Genomic DNA, 16,993 nt, shown 5'->3' with positions numbered 1-16,993 from the left:
ACGTAATAATGAACAGCCCTGGCCCAAAGGACAAACATGAGAAAAAAACAGTGGGCAGGCACATGGTAAAAAAATGAATGATGAAACAAACTAAAATAAAAGGAAAATAAAAATTAAAAATAAAATGGGAGGCTGTCATGCTCTGAAATTATTGAACTCAATGTTCAGTCCGGCAGCCTGTAGTGTGCCTAATCGGTAGATGAGATGCTGTTCCTCGAGCTTGCGTTGATGTTCACTGGAACACTGCAGCAATCCCAGGATAGAGATGTGAGCATGAGAGCAGGGGGGAGTGTTGAAATGGCAAGTAACCGGAAGCTCAGGTCCTGCTTGCGGACTGAGCGGAGGAGTTCCGCAAAGTGGTCACCCAGTCTGCGTTTTATCTCCCCAATGTAGAGGAGACCACACTGTGAGCAGCGAATACAGTATACTACATTGAAAGAAGTACAAGTAAATCGCTGCTTCACCTGAAAGGAGTGTTTGGGGCCTGGGATAGTGAGGAGAGAGGAGGTAAATGGGCAGGTATTACACCTCCTGCGATTGCAGGGGAAGGTGCCATGGGAAGGGGACGAGGTGGTGGGGGTAATGGAGGAGTGGACCAGGGTGTCGCGGAGGGAACGATCCCTTCGGAATGCTGACAGGGGAAGGGAGGGGAAGATGCGTTCGGTAGTGGCATCACACTGGAAATGGTGGAAGATGATCCTTTGAATGTGGAGGCTGGTGGAGTGGAAAGTTGTGGTTGACACCACCCTCAACTGTGTCCAGCCCATTTCCCGCACCTCTGCTCTCACCCCTTCCCCTCCCTCCCAGAACTGTGACAGAGTTCCCCGTGTCCTCACTGTCCATATGCAACAAGACCTGGACAATATCCAGGCTTGGGCTGATAAGTGGCAAGTAACATTTGCATCACACAAGTGCCAGGCAATGACCATCTCCAACAAGAGAGAATCTAACCATCTCCCCTTGATATTCAATGGCATTACCATCGCTGAATCCCCCACGATCAACATCCTAGGGGCTACCATTGACCAGAAACTGAACTGGAGTAGCCATATAAATACCATGGTTACAAGAGCAGGTCAGAGTCTAGGAATCCTGCGGTGAGTAACTCACCTCCTGACTCCCCAAAGCCTGTCCACCATCTACAAGGCACAAGTCAGGAGTGTGATGGAATACTCTCCACTTGCCTGGATGGGTGCAGCTCCAACAACACTCAAGAAGCTTGACACCATCCAGGACAAAGCAGCCCGCTTGATTGGCACCCCATCTACAAACATTCACTCCCTCCACCACCGACGCACAGTGGCAGCAGTGTGTACCATCTACAAGATGCACTGCAGCAACGCACCAAGGCTCCTCAGACAGCACCTTCCAAACCCGCGATCTCGACCAACTAGAAGGACAAGGGCAGCAGATGCATGGGAACACCACCACCTGCAAATTCCCCACCAAGTCACACACCATCCTGACTGTCACTGTCACTGGGTCAAAATCCTGGAATTCCCTTCCTAACAGCACACATGTGCACAGACATGTGCACAAACAGAAACATAGATACACAAACACAGTCACACATACACTGACACACAAAGACAGAGAACATATGCACACAGAGACACAGAAAACACCCAAGGTGGGACAACCAATGCTGCAACAGGTTCTCGCACATCATTTTTACAATGTCTATGTTATTTAAGTGGCAACGACATAATACTTCTGATTGTGTAACTGCACTCAGCGCTCTCGTCACTGTGGGCTGTTTCTACAAGATTTCTAAACAATTGAGTAATCACCATTTGTCATTTTCAAATTGCTACTCTGCAAAAGTACTTCCTGTCATAACAGGTCATCCACCATACCACAGCAAGGTGAAATGACTCTGAAGGATCCAGTACGAAAGTAGACACCAACTCCACAATGGGATAATTACCTGTGACAACAACAGCCTCCACAGAGCTAATTACATTTCAACCAAAAAAATCCCAGCGTCGCAGAATAACAGACGGAGGTTAGTGTGAGTTACTGTGTGTGTGAACAGACGGAGGTTAGTGTGAGTTACTGTGTGTGTGAACAGACCGAGGTTAGTGTGAGTTACTGTGTGTGTGAACAGACCGAGGTTAGTGTGAGTTACTGTGTGTGTGAACAGACCGAGGTTAGTGTGAGTTACTGTGTGTGTGAACAGACCGAGGTTAGTGTGAGTTACTGTGTGTGTGAACAGATGGAGGTTAGTGTGAGTTACTGTGTGTGTGAACAGACCGAGGTTAGTGTGAGTTACTGTGTGTGTGAACAGACGGAGGTTTTTTTTTAGATTAGAGATACAGCACTGAAACAGGCCCTTCGGCCCACCGAGTCTGTGCCGACCATCAACCACCCATCTATACCAATCCTACACTAATCCCACATTCCTACCAAACATCCCCACCTGTCCCTATATTTCCCTACCACCTACCTATACTAGTGACAATTTATAATGGCCAATTTACCTACCAACCTGCAAGTCTTTTGGCTTGTGGGAGGAAACCGGAGCACCCGGAGAAAACCCACGCAGACACAGGGAGAACTTGCAAACTCCACACAGACAGTACCCAGAATCGAACCCGGGTCCCTGGAGCTGTGAGGCTGCGGTGCTAACCACTGCGCCACTGGTTAGTGTGAGTTACTGTGTGTGTGAACAGACGAAGGGTAGTGTGAGTTACTGTGTGTATGAACAGACCGAGGTTAGTGTGAGTTACTGTGTGTGTGAACAGACCGAGATTAGTGTGCGTTACTGTGTGTGTGAACAGACGGAGGTTAGTGTGAGTTACTGTGTGTGTGAACAGACCGAGGTTAGTGTGAGTTACTGTGTGTGTGAACAGACGGAGGTTAGTGTGAGTTACTGTGTGTGTGAACAGACGGAGGTTAGTGTGAGTTACTGTGTGTGTGAACAGACCGAGGTTAGTGTGAGTTACTGTGTGTGTGAACAGACGGAGGTTAGTGTGAGTTACTGTGTGTGTGAACAGACTGAGGTTAGTGTGAGTTACTGTGTGTGTGAACAGACGGAAGTTAGTGTGAGTTACTGTGTGTGTGAACAGACGGAGGTTAGTGTGAGTTACTGTGTGTGTGAACAGACGGAGGTTAGTGTGAGTTACTGTGTGTGTGAACAGACGGATGTTAGTGTGAGTTACTGTGTGTGTGAACAGACCGAGGTTAGTGTGAGTTAGTGTGTGTGTGAACAGACCGAGGTTAGTGTGAGTTACTGTGTGTGTGAACAGACGGAGGTTAGTGTGAGTTACTGTGTGTGTGAACAGACTGAGGTTAGTGTGAGTTACTGTGTGTGTGAACAGACGGAGGTTAGTGTGAGTTACTGTGTGTGTGAACAGACTGAGGTTAGTGTGAGTTACTGTGTGTGTGAACAGACCGAGGTTAGTGTGAGTTACTGTGTGTGTGAACAGACGGAGGTTAGTGTGAGTTACTGTGTGTGTGAACAGACCGAGGTTAGTGTGAGTTACTGTGTGTGTGAACAGACGGAAGTTAGTGTGAGTTACTGTGTGTGTGAACAGACGGAGGTTAGTGTGAGTTACTGTGTGTGTTAACAGACCGAGGTTAGTGTGAGTTACTGTGTGTGTGAACAGACGGAAGTTAGTGTGAGTTACTGTGTGTGTGAACAGACGGAGGTTAGTGTGAGTTACTGTGTGTGTGAACAGACCGAGGTTAGTGTGAGTTACTGTGTGTGTTAACAGACCGAGGTTAGTGTGAGTTACTGTGTGTGTGAACAGACCGAGGTTAGTGTGAGTTACTGTGTGTGTTAACAGACCGAGGTTAGTGTGAGTTACTGTGTGTGTGAACAGACCGAGGTTAGTGTGAGTTACTGTGTGTGTGAACAGACGGAGGTTAGTGTGAGTTACTGTGTGTGTGAACAGACGGAGGTTACTGTGAGTTACTGTGTGCCTGAACAGACGGAGGTTAGTGTGAGTTACTGTGTGTGTGAACAGACGGAAGTTAGTGTGAGTTACTGTGTGCCTGAACAGACTGAGGTTAGTGTGAGTTACTGTGTGCCTGAACAGACTGAGGTTAGTGTGAGTTACTGTGTGTGTGAACAGACCGAGGTTAGTGTGAGTTACTGTGTGTGTGAACAGACGGAGGTTAGTGTGAGTTACTGTGTGTGTGAACAGACTGAGGTTAGTGTGAGTTACTGTGTGTGTGAACAGACGGAGGTTACTGTGAGTTACTGTGTGCCTGAACAGACCGAGGTTAGTGTGAGTTACTGTGTGTGTGAACAAACTGAGGTTAGTGTGAGTTACTGTGTGTGTGAACAGACGGAGGTTAGTGTGAGTTACTGTGTGTGTGAACAGACCAAGGTTAGTGTGAGTTACTGTGTGCCTGAACAGACGGAGGTTAGTGTGAGTTACTGTGTGTGTGAACAGACTGAGGTTAGTGTGAGTTACTGTGTGTGTGAACAGACGGAGGTTAGTGTGAGTTACTGTGTGCCTGAACAGACTGAGGTTAGTGTGAGTTACTGTGTGTGTGAACAGACCGAGGTTAGTGTGAGTTACTGTGTGCCTGAACAGACTGAGGTTAGTGTGAGTTCCTATGTGTGTGAACAGACCGAGGTTAGTGTGAGTTACTGTGTGCCTGAACAGACGGAGGTTAGTGTGAGTTACTGTGTGTGTGAACAGACTGAGGTTAGTGTGAGTTACTGTGTGTGTGAACAGACCGAGGTTAGTGTGAGTTACTGTGTGCCTGAACAGACGGAGGTTAGTGTGAGTTACTGTGTGTGTGAACAGACTGAGGTTAGTGTGAGTTACTGTGTGTGTGAACAGACGGAGGTTAGTGTGAGTTACTGTGTGTGTGAACAGACCGAGGTTAGTGTGAGTTACTGTGTGTGTGAACAGACCGAGATTAGTGTGAGTTACTGTGTGTGTGAACAGACTGAGGTTAGTGTGAGTTACTGTGTGTGTGAACAGACCGAGGTTAGTGTGAGTTACTGTGTGCCTGAACAGACGGAGGTTAGTGTGAGTTACTGTGCGTGTGAACAGACGGAGGTTAGTGTGAGTTACTGTGTGTGTGAACAGACCGAGGTTAGTGTGAGTTACTGTGTGTGTGAACAGACGGAGGTTACTGTGAGTTACTGTGTGTGTGAACAGACGGAGGTTAGTGTGAGTTACTGTGCGTGTGAACAGACGGAGGTTAGTGTGAGTTACTGTGTGTGTGAACAGACGGAGGTTAGTGTGAGTTACTGTGTGTGTGAACAGACCGAGGTTAGTGTGAGTTACTGTGTGTGTGAACAGACGGAGGTTAGTGTGAGGTACTGTGTGCCTGAACAGACGGAGGTTAGTGTGAGTTACTGTGTGTGTGAACAGACCAAGGTTAGTGTGAGTTACTGTGTGTGTGAACAGACGGAGGTTACTGTGAGTTACTGTGTGTGTGAACAGACGGAGGTTAGTGTGAGTTACTGTGTGTGTGAACAGACTGAGGTTAGTGTGAGTTACTGTGTGTGTGAACAGACCAAGGTTAGTGTGAGTTACTGTGTGTGTGAACAGACGGAGGTTACTGTGAGTTACTGTGTGTGTGAACAGACGGAGGTTAGTGTGAGTTACTGTGTGTGTGAACAGACTGAGGTTAGTGTGAGTTACTGTGTGTGTGAACAGACTGAGGTTAGTGTGAGTTACTGTGTGTGTGAACAGACCGAGGTTAGTGTGAGTTACTGTGTGCCTGAACAGACGGAGGTTAGTGTGAGTTACTGTGTGTGTGAACAGACTGAGGTTAGTGTGAGTTACTGTGTGCCTGAACAGACCGAGGTTAGTGTGAGTTACTGTGTGCCTGAACAGACGGAGGTTAGTGTGAGTTACTGTGTGTGTGAACAGACCAAGGTTAGTGTGAGTTACTGTGTGTGTGAACAGACTGAGGTTAGTGTGAGTTACTGTGTGCCTGAACAGACTGAGGTTAGTGTGAGTTACTGTGTGTGTGAACAGACCAAGGTTAGTGTGAGTTACTGTGTGTGTGAACAGACGGAGGTTAGTGTGAGTTACTGTGTGTGTGAACAGACTGAGGTTAGTGTGAGTTACTGTGTGTGTGAACAGACGGAGGTTAGTGTGAGTTACTGTGTGCCTGAACAGACCAAGGTTAGTGTGCGTTACTGTGTGTGTGAACAGACGGAGGTGAGTGTGAGTTACTGTGTGTGTGAACAGACCGAGGTTAGTGTGAGTTACTGTGTGTGTGAACAGACGGAGGTTAGTGTGAGTTACTGTGTGTGTGAACAGACCGAGGTTAGTGTGAGTTACTGTGTGTGTGAACAGACCGAGGTGAGTGTGAGTTACTGTGTGTGTGAACAGACGGAGGTTAGTGTGAGTTACTGTGTGTGTGAACAGACGGAAGTTAGTGTGAGTTACTGTGTGTGTGAACAGACGGAGGTTAGTGTGAGTTACTGTGTGTGTGAACAGACCAAGGTTAGTGTGAGTTACTGTGTGCCTGAACAGACGGAGGTTAGTGTGAGTTACTGTGTGTGTGAACAGACTGAGGTTAGTGTGAGTTACTGTGTGTGTGAACAGACGGAGGTTAGTGTGAGTTACTGTGTGTGTGAACAGACGGAGGTTAGTGTGAGTTACTGTGTGTGTGAACAGACCGAGGTTAGTGTGAGTTACTGTGTGTGTGAACAGACTGAGGTTAGTGTGAGTTACTGTGTGTGTGAACAGACCGAGGTTAGTGTGAGTTACTGTGTGCCTGAACAGACTGAGGTTAGTGTGAGTTCCTATGTGTGTGAACAGACCGAGGTTAGTGTGAGTTACTGTGTGCCTGAACAGACGGAGGTTAGTGTGAGTTACTGTGTGTGTGAACAGACTGAGGTTAGTGTGAGTTACTGTGTGTGTGAACAGACCGAGGTTAGTGTGAGTTACTGTGTGCCTGAACAGACGGAGGTTAGTGTGAGTTACTGTGTGTGTGAACAGACTGAGGTTAGTGTGAGTTACTGTGTGTGTGAACAGACGGAGGTTAGTGTGAGTTACTGTGTGTGTGAACAGACCGAGGTTAGTGTGAGTTACTGTGTGTGTGAACAGACCGAGATTAGTGTGAGTTACTGTGTGTGTGAACAGACTGAGGTTAGTGTGAGTTACTGTGTGTGTGAACAGACCGAGGTTAGTGTGAGTTACTGTGTGCCTGAACAGACGGAGGTTAGTGTGAGTTACTGTGCGTGTGAACAGACGGAGGTTAGTGTGAGTTACTGTGTGTGTGAACAGACCGAGGTTAGTGTGAGTTACTGTGTGTGTGAACAGACGGAGGTTACTGTGAGTTACTGTGTGTGTGAACAGACGGAGGTTAGTGTGAGTTACTGTGCGTGTGAACAGACGGAGGTTAGTGTGAGTTACTGTGTGTGTGAACAGACGGAGGTTAGTGTGAGTTACTGTGTGTGTGAACAGACCGAGGTTAGTGTGAGTTACTGTGTGTGTGAACAGACGGAGGTTAGTGTGAGTTACTGTGTGCCTGAACAGACGGAGGTTAGTGTGAGTTACTGTGTGTGTGAACAGACCAAGGTTAGTGTGAGTTACTGTGTGTGTGAACAGACGGAGGTTACTGTGAGTTACTGTGTGTGTGAACAGACGGAGGTTAGTGTGAGTTACTGTGTGTGTGAACAGACTGAGGTTAGTGTGAGTTACTGTGTGTGTGAACAGACCAAGGTTAGTGTGAGTTACTGTGTGTGTGAACAGACGGAGGTTACTGTGAGTTACTGTGTGTGTGAACAGACGGAGGTTAGTGTGCGTTACTGTGTGTGTGAACAGACTGAGGTTAGTGTGAGTTACTGTGTGTGTGAACAGACTGAGGTTAGTGTGAGTTACTGTGTGTGTGAACAGACCGAGGTTAGTGTGAGTTACTGTGTGCCTGAACAGACGGAGGTTAGTGTGAGTTACTGTGTGTGTGAACAGACTGAGGTTAGTGTGAGTTACTGTGTGCCTGAACAGACCGAGGTTAGTGTGAGTTACTGTGTGCCTGAACAGACGGAGGTTAGTGTGAGTTACTGTGTGTGTGAACAGACCAAGGTTAGTGTGAGTTACTGTGTGTGTGAACAGACTGAGGTTAGTGTGAGTTACTGTGTGCCTGAACAGACTGAGGTTAGTGTGAGTTACTGTGTGTGTGAACAGACCAAGGTTAGTGTGAGTTACTGTGTGTGTGAACAGACGGAGGTTAGTGTGAGTTACTGTGTGTGTGAACAGACTGAGGTTAGTGTGAGTTACTGTGTGTGTGAACAGACGGAGGTTAGTGTGAGTTACTGTGTGCCTGAACAGACCAAGGTTAGTGTGCGTTACTGTGTGTGTGAACAGACGGAGGTGAGTGTGAGTTACTGTGTGTGTGAACAGACCGAGGTTAGTGTGAGTTACTGTGTGTGTGAACAGACGGAGGTTAGTGTGAGTTACTGTGTGTGTGAACAGACCGAGGTTAGTGTGAGTTACTGTGTGTGTGAACAGACCGAGGTGAGTGTGAGTTACTGTGTGTGTGAACAGACGGAGGTTAGTGTGAGTTACTGTGTGTGTGAACAGACCGAGGTTAGTGTGAGTTACTGTGTGTGTGAACAGACGGAGGTTAGTGTGAGTTACTGTGTGTGTGAACAGACCGAGGTTAGTGTGAGTTACTGTGTGCCTGAACAGACCGAGGTTAGTGTGAGTTACTGTGTGTGTGAACAGACGGAGGTTAGTGTGAGTTACTGTGTGTGTGAACAGACGGAGGTTAGTGTGAGTTACTGTGTGTGTGAACAGACCAAGGTTAGTGTGAGTTACTGTGTGTGTGAACAGACCAAGGTTAGTGTGAGTTACTGTGTGTGTGAACAGACGGAGGTTAGTGTGAGTTACTGTGTGTGTGAACAGACGGAGGTTAGTGTGAGTTAGTGTGTGTGTGAACAGACCGAGGTTAGTGTGAGTTACTGTGTGTGTGAACAGACGGAGGTTAGTGTGAGTTACTGTGTGTGTGAACAGACTGAGGTTAGTGTGAGTTACTGTGTGTGTGAACAGACGGAGGTTAGTGTGAGTTACTGTGTGTGTGAACAGACGGAGGTTAGTGTGAGTTACTGTGTGTGTGAACAGACTGAGGTTAGTGTGAGTTACTGTGTGTGCCTGAACAGACTGAGGTTAGTGTGAGTTACTATGTGTGTGAACAGACGGAGGTTAGTGTGAGTTACTGTGTGTGTGAACAGACCAAGGTTAGTGTGAGTTACTGTGTGTGTGAACAGACGGAGGGTAGTGTGAGTTACTGTGTGCCTGAACAGACCGAGGTTAGTGTGAGTTACTGTGTGTGTGAACAGACTGAGGTTAGTGTGAGTTGCTGTGTGTGTGAACAGACCGAGGTGAGTGTGAGTTACTGTGTGTGTGAACAGACGGAGGTTAGTGTGAGTTACTGTGTGTGTGAACAGACTGAGGTTAGTGTGAGTTACTGTGTGCCTGAACAGACCAAGGTTAGTGTGCGTTACTGTGTGTGTGAACAGACGGAGGTGAGTGTGAGTTACTGTGTGTGTGAACAGACCGAGGTTAGTGTGAGTTACTGTGTGTGTGAACAGACGGAGGTTAGTGTGAGTTACTGTGTGTGTGAACAGACGGAGGTTAGTGTGAGTTACTGTGTGTGTGAACAGACCGAGGTGAGTGTGAGTTACTGTGTGTGTGAACAGACGGAGGTGAGTGTGAGTTACTGTGTGATGTCATTCTAGGCTCCCACCTGCCAATAATGAGGCAAATTTGTCATGAACATTGATTTTAACCTAAAAGCAAAATACTGCGGATGCTGGAAATCTGAAATTAAAACAAGAAATGCTGGAAATACTCAACAGTAAATAAGGCCAGTAAGACTAAGAGGAAGAGCAGGCAGGGAGATGTTGCTGAGCACAGCGGGACTGGTGGTCTGAAGTGCATTTGTTTCAATGCGAGAAGTATAACAGGTAAGGCAGATGAACTTAGAGCTTGGATTAGTACTTGGAACTATCATGTTGTTGCGATTACAGAGACTTGGTTGAGGGAAGGACAGGATTGGCAGCTAAATGTTCCAGGATTTAGAAGCTTCAGGCAGGATAGAGGGGGATGTAAAAGGGGTGGGGGAGTTGCATTACTGGTTAAGGAGAATATCACAGCTGTACTGCGGGAGGACACCTCAGAGGGGTCATGCAGCGAGGCAATATGGGTGGAGCTCAGGAATAGGAAGGGTGCAGTCACGATGTTGGGGGTTTACTACAGGCCTCCCAACAGCTAGCGGGAAGTAGAGGCACAGATATGTAGACAGATTTTGGAAAGATGTAAAGGTAACAGGGTTGTCGTAGTGGGTGATTTTAACTTCCCCAATATTGACTGGGACTCACTTAGTGCTAGGGGCTTGGATGAGGCAGAATTTGTGAGGAGCATCCAGGAGGGCTTCTTGAAACAGTATGTAGATAGTCCTACTAGGGATGGGGCCATACTGGACCTGGTATTGGGGAATGAGCCCGGCCAGGTGGTCGAAGTTTCAGTGGGGGAGCATTTCGGGAACAGTGACCATAATTCCATAAGTTTTAAGGTACTTGTGGATAAGGATAAGAGTAGTCCTCGGGTGAAGGTGCTAAATTGGGGGAAGGCTAATTATAACAATATTAGGCAGGAACTGAAGAATTTAGATTGGGGGCGGCTGTTTGAGGGTAAATAAACATCTGACATGTGGGAGTCTTTCAAACGTCAGTTGAACAGAATCCAGGATCAGTATGTTCCTGTGAGGAAGAAAGACAAGTTTGGCAAGTTTCGGGAAGCTTGGATAACACAGGATATTGTGAGCCTCGTCAAAAAGAAAAAGGAAGCATTCGAAAGGGCTGGAAGGCTAGGAACAGATGAATCCCTTGAAGAATATAAAGACAGTAGGAAGGAACTTAAGCAAGGAGTTAGGAGGGCTAAAAGGGGTCATGAAAAGTCATAGGCAAACAGGATTAAGGAAAATCCCAAGGTTTTTAATACATATATAAAGAGCAAGAGGGTAGCCAGGGAAAGGCTTGGCCCACTCAAGGACAGAGGAGGGAATCTATGTTTGGAGCCAGAGGAAATGGGCGAGGTACTAAATGAGTACTTTGCATCAGTATTCACCAAGGAGAAGGACTTGGTGGATGATGAGCCTAGGGAAGGGAGTGTAGATAGTCTTGGTCATGGCGTTATCAAAAAGGAGGAGGTGTTGGGCGTCTTGCAAAGCATTAAGGTAAAGATAAGTCCCCAGGGCCTGATGGGATCTATCCCAGAATACTGAGGGAGGCAAGGGAAGAAATTGCTGGGGCCGTGACAGAAATCTTTGCATCCTCATTGGCTACAGGTGAGGTCCCAGAGGACTGGAGAATAGCCAATGTTGTTCCTTTGTTTAAGAAGGGTAGTAAGGATAATCCAGGAAATTATAGGCCGGTGAGCCTTACGTCAGTGGTAGGGAAATTATTAGAGAGGATTCTTCGGGACAAGATTTACTCCCATTTGGAAACAAATGGACTTATTAGCGAGAGGCAGCATAGTTTTGTGAAGGGGAGGTCGTGTCTCACTAATTTGATTGAGTTTTTTGAGGAAGTGACGAAGTTGATTGATGAAGGAAGGGCAGTGGATGTTATCTATATGGACTTTAGTAAAGCCTTTGACAAGGTCCCTCATGGCAGACTGATACAAAATGTGAAGTCACACAGGATCAGAGGTGAGCTGGCAAGATGGATACAGAACTGGCTCTGTCACAGAAGACAGAGGGTAACAGTGGATGGGTGTTTTTCTGAATGGAGGGATGTGACTAGTGGTGTTCCGCAGGGATCAGTGCTGGGACCTTTGCTGTTTGTAGTATATATAAATGATTTGGAGGAAAATGTAGCTGGTCTGATTAGTAAGTTTGCGGATGACACAAAGGTTGGTGGAGTTGCGGATAATGATGAGGATTGTCAGAGGATACAGCAGGATATAGATCGGTTGGAGACTTGGGCGGAGAAATGGCAGATGGAGTTTAATCCGGACAAATGTGAGGTAATGCATTTTGGAAGGTCTAATGCAGGTGGGAGGTATACAGTAAATGGCAGAACCCTTAGGAGTATTGACAGGCAGAGAGATCTGGGCGTACAGGTCCACAGGTCACTGAAAGTGGCAACGCAGGTGGATAAGGTAGTCAAGTAGGCATACGGAATGCTTGCCTTCATCGGTCGGGGCATAGAGTATAAAAATTGGCAGGTCATGCTGCAGCTGTTCAGAACTTTAGTTAGGCCACACTTAGAATATTGCATGCAATTCTGGTCCCCACACTACCAGAGGGACGTGGAGGTTTTGGAGAGGGTATAGAAGAGGTTTACCAGGATGTTGCCTGGTCTGGAGGGCATTAGCTATGAGGAGAGGTTGGAAAAACTCGGATTGTTTTCACTAGAACGACGGAGGTGGAGGGGTGACATGATAGAGGTTTACAAAGTTATGAGTGGCATGGACAGAGTGGATAGTCAGAAGCATTTTCCCAGGGTGAAAGAGTCAGTTTCTAGGGGACAAAGGTTTCAGGTGCGAGGGGCAAAGTTTAGAGGGGATGTGCGAGGCAAGTTTTTTACACAGAGGGTGGTGAGTGCCTGGAACTTGCTGACGGGGGAGGTGGTGGAAGCAGGTACGATAGCGACGTTTAAGAGGCATCTTGACAAATACATGAATAGGAAGGGAATAGAGGGATACGGTCCCCGGAAGTGCAGAAGGTTTTACTTTTGGCAGGCATCAAGATCGGTGCAGGCTTGGAGGGCCGAATGGCCTGTTCCTGTGCTGTACTGTTCTTTGTTCTTTGGATAGTAGTGAGAGTGCGAGACTGCAGCCTCTGGATAGTAGTGAGAGTGCGAGAGTGCAGCCTCTGCATAGTAGTGAGAGTGCGAGAGTGCAGCCTCTGCATAGTAGTGAGAGTGCGAGAGTGCAGCCTCTGGATAGTAGTGAGAGTGCGAGAGTGCAGCCTCTGGATAGTAGTGAGAGTGCGAGAGTGCAGCCTCTGCATAGTAGTGAGAGTGCGAGAGTGCAGCCTCTGGATAGTAGTGAGAGTGCGAGAGTGCAGCCTCTGGATAGTAGTGAGAGTGCGAGAGTGCAGCCTCTGGATAGTAGTGAGAGTGCGAGAGTGCAGCCTCTGGATAGTAGTGAGAGTGCGAGAGTGCAGCCTCTGCATAGTAGTGAGAGTGCGAGAGTGCAGCCTCTGCATAGTAGTGAGAGTGCGAGAGTGCAGCCTCTGGATAGTAGTGAGAGTGCGAGAGTGCAGCCTCTGGATAGTAGTGAGAGTGCAAGACTGCAGCCTCTGGATAGTAGTGAGAGTGCAGCCTCTGGATAGTAGTGAGAGTGCAGCCTCTGGATAGTAGTGAGAGTGCAGCCTCTGGATAGTAGTGAGAGTGCAAGACTGCAGCCTCTGGATAGTAGTGAGAGTGCGAGACTGCAGCCTCTGGATAGTAGTGAGAGTGCGAGAGTGCAGCCTCTGGATAGTAGTGAGAGTGCAGCCTCTGGATAGTAGTGAGAGTGCAGCCTCTGGATAGTAGTGAGAGTGCGAGACTGCAGCCTCTGGATAGTAGTGAGAGTGCGAGACTGCAGCCTCTGGATAGTAGTGAGAGTGCAAGAGTGCAGCCTCTGGATAGTAGTGAGAGTGCGAGAGTGCAGCCTCTGGAATCTGTGTAATCACTCATTTTATTTCAAAAGTACAAAACTGAAAAGTCTTTGCAAGGATCTTTTGTGATCTTTTGTGCTCTGATTCTAACCTTTGCTACAAATTTTGTTCAGGGGCCTGAGTGGACGGAGGGAGAATGGTGAAGTTCCGGATTCGTCTGTACCAGGACTCGGATTACCAGACTGTGCGGGATATTTATGCAACTGGTGTGCGACAGCACGTTCTCAGAGCTTGCCGGCACCTTCTGAAGCAGACTTTGCTGCAGGCCAGCCTGGCACTGATCTTCTGCCTCCTCCTGATCGTCTCCAACTCATTGGTGTTGTCACTCACCATCATGGGGATTCTGCTTGGTGTGGGACGTCAGCTGGTGGGACACCTGTGGTCCAGAATCATTCAGCACAACCTGAGGGAGGATCTGCTGGACATCAGGGCTGTCTACATGAAGCAGCCAGACGCCTGCTTCTGGGTGGCAGAGTGTGATGGGGCTGTGGTCGGGACAGTGGGGGCTGCCCCCTCTAAAGTCTCACCCAGTGACCTGGAGCTGAAAAGGATGAATGTAATCCCTGAATTCCGTGGCCAGGGCATTGCCAAGGCCTTGTGTCACACTGTCCTGGAGTTTGCCAGTCACAATGGCTTCAGTGGCATTGTGCTCGGGACCTCGGTCATCCAGACAGAGGCCCAGAGCCTCTACCACAAGATGGGGTACAGACTGGTGGGCACAGTGCTGCCGCCACATCCCCTAGCCAAACTCACCAATTATACCATCTACAAATATCGATACCAAATCCAAGGCAATCCTGAGCCTAGCCTGTGGGAGAGAACACAATATGATGACATCAGGAAAACCGTGCCAGCACAGGAACAACACTCCTGCCTTAAAGGGGAGGGGACGGATTGCCATGCTTATTAAAGGGGAGGGGACGGATTGCCATGCTTATTAAAGGGGAGGGGACGGATTGCCATGCTTATTAAAGGGGTTTTATAAATGGTTACAACTATTAAAAACAACTTAAGTTTCCATCAAGCGTTTTGTAACCTCAGCACTTTCACAAATTGCTTTACAATTAAGTACTTTATTATTCATTCATGAGATGTGGGCGTCACTGGCTAAGCCAGCATTTATTGCCCATCCCTAATTGCCCTTGAGAAGGTGGTGGTGAGCTGCCTTCTTGAACCGCTGCAGTCCATGTGAGGTAGGTATACCCACAGTGCTGTTAGGAAGGGAGTTCCAGGATTTTGACCCAGTGACAGTGAAGGAACGGTGATATAGTTCCAAGTCAGGATGGTGTGTGACTTGGAGGGGAACTTGCAGGTGGTGGTGTTCCCATGTATTTGCTGCCCTTGTCCTTCTAGTTGGTAGAGGTCGCGGGTTTGGAAGGTGCTGTCTAAGGAGCCTTGGTGCGTTGCTGCAGTGCATCTTGTAGATGGTACACACTGCTGCCACTGTGCGTCGGTGGTGGAGGGAGTGAATGTTTGTAGATGGGGTGACAATCAAGCGGGTTGCTTTGTCCTGGATGGTGTTGAGCTTCTTGAGTGTTGTTGGAGCTGCACCCATCCAGGCAAGTGAAGAGTATTCCATCACACTCCTGACTTGTGCCTTGTAGATGGTGGACAGGCTTCGGGGAGACAGGAGGTGAGTTACTCGCCACAGGATTCCTAGCCTCTGACCTGCTCTTGTAGCCACGGTATTTATATGGCTACTCCAGTTCAGTTTCTGGTCAATGGTAGCCCCGAGGATGTCGAAGGCGATTTGGATGTTGCAGGCCAGCATTTATTGCCCATCCCTAATTGCCCTTGAACTGAGTGTCTTGCTCGGCCATTTCAGAGGGCATTTAGGAGTCAACCACATTGCTGTGGGTCTGGAGTCACATGTAGGCCAGACCAGGTAAGGACAGCAGATTTCCTTCCCGAATGGACATTAGTGAACCAGATGGGTTTTTACAACAATCAACAATAGTTTCATGGTCGCCATGACTGAGACTTGCCTTTAATTCCAGATTTATGAATTAATTGAATTTAAATTCCTCCAGCTGCTGTGGTGGGATTTGAACTCATGTCTACAGCACATTAATCCCGGTCTCTGGATTACTAGTCCAGTGACAATACCACTATGCTACTGTACTTTTGAAATGTGATCACTGTTGTAATATAGGAAACAATGCAAACAATTAGCACACAGTAAGATCCCAGAGACAGCAATGTTATAATGACCATTATCTGTTTAACTAATATTGGTTGCAGGATAAATACTGGAATTCTTCTGCTCTTCTTGAAAGAGCTCCATGAAATCCTCTAAACCCACCTCAGAGAGCAAACCGGCTCTCAGCTTAATGTCTCATGCAAATGTGGGCACCTCTGACAGTGCAGCACTCCCTCAGTACTGACCCTACGACAGTGCAGCACTCCCTCAGTACTGACCCTCCGACAGTGCAGCACTCCCTCAGTACTGACCCTCCGACAGTGCAGCACTCCCTCAGTACTGACCCTCCGACAGTGCAGCACTCCCTCAGTACTTACCCTCCGACAGTGCAGCACTCCCTCAGTACTGACCCTCCGACAGTGCAGCACTCCCTCAGTACTTACCCTCCGACAGTGCAGCACTCCCTCAGTACTGACCCTCCGACAGTGCAGCACTCCCTCAGTTGTGTGCTGTTCAGTCAGGCTGGATTATGGGCTCCTAAGGAGTGGGGCTCCATGTCCTTCTGATGCAGAGGTGTGTGTGTGCTTCTCTCTGAAAATCACCAGAATGATACCTGGACTCCAAGGCTTAAATAACGAGGAGAGATGACAGAAATTAAGGTTGTATTCCCTGGAATACAAAGGTTAAAGGGTGATTTCATTGAAGTTTTCAAGATATTAAGGGGAACAAATGGGGAGATGGAAACTATATTCACTGGTTGTGGAATCTGAGACTAGGGGATGGAGTCAGTAAATTAGACCCCTTGCTTTCAGGAGTGAAATTAGCAAACACTTTCTCACCCAGCGGGTTCCATGGCTGTCACGGTGTGGGTGGGGGGGGGGGGGGGGGGGGGCGCAGATCCAGGGCAGCAGTGGCTGACACGGAGCCTGACGCTGGGATTACTGGTTCTGATCTTCCCAGCATCAGTGAAGCTTCTTGGTGGCCACGACGACGGGACCCGAATTTAAATATGTTAAATACCTCTTTGCGGACATCTCAATGTCATCCAGGTGATCTTTTCATGCATTTCTGAGCTGGAGCTCAATGTGCGGCACTCACTCACTTTCCCGTCCATGAGACACAGTTGCCACCGAAGAGGTGAAGGGGGTAACTCTGCATTTCATTTCAGCATTTTAAAAATGGCGCCAGCACCTTCTCCTGCATTAGGTGACACCATAAACAGCATTACTAATGCTGCCCCCACCAAGTGATTGGAGAGGGGAG

At 47.9% G+C, this 16,993-nt stretch overlaps 1 protein-coding gene across 2 annotated transcripts; it reads left to right on the top strand.

Annotated features, from left to right (window-relative positions):
* The first annotated feature begins 1,805 nt into the window (after positions 1-1,805).
* LOC137365844 (probable N-acetyltransferase camello) lies at positions 1,806-14,608 on the top strand. 2 transcript variants are annotated; one of them, XM_068028154.1, is made up of 3 exons: positions 1,806-2,005; positions 9,662-9,889; positions 13,704-14,608. In XM_068028154.1, the coding sequence occupies exon 3, from the start codon at positions 13,727-13,729 to the stop codon at positions 14,498-14,500; it is 774 nt and encodes a 257-aa protein (XP_067884255.1). In that variant the 5' UTR covers positions 1,806-2,005; positions 9,662-9,889; positions 13,704-13,726; the 3' UTR covers positions 14,501-14,608. The 2 variants fall into 2 exon arrangements, with proteins under 2 accessions (XP_067884255.1, XP_067884221.1); XM_068028120.1 differs by lacking the exon at positions 9,662-9,889 and having other exon boundaries at positions 1,807-2,005.
* The last annotated feature ends 2,385 nt before the right edge of the window (positions 14,609-16,993 follow it).

Source organism: Heterodontus francisci, chromosome 1 (genome assembly GCF_036365525.1).
Source record: "Heterodontus francisci isolate sHetFra1 chromosome 1, sHetFra1.hap1, whole genome shotgun sequence".
NCBI lineage: Eukaryota > Metazoa > Chordata > Chondrichthyes > Heterodontiformes > Heterodontidae > Heterodontus > Heterodontus francisci.
This window is presented reverse-complemented; position numbering and strand designations above follow the sequence as displayed.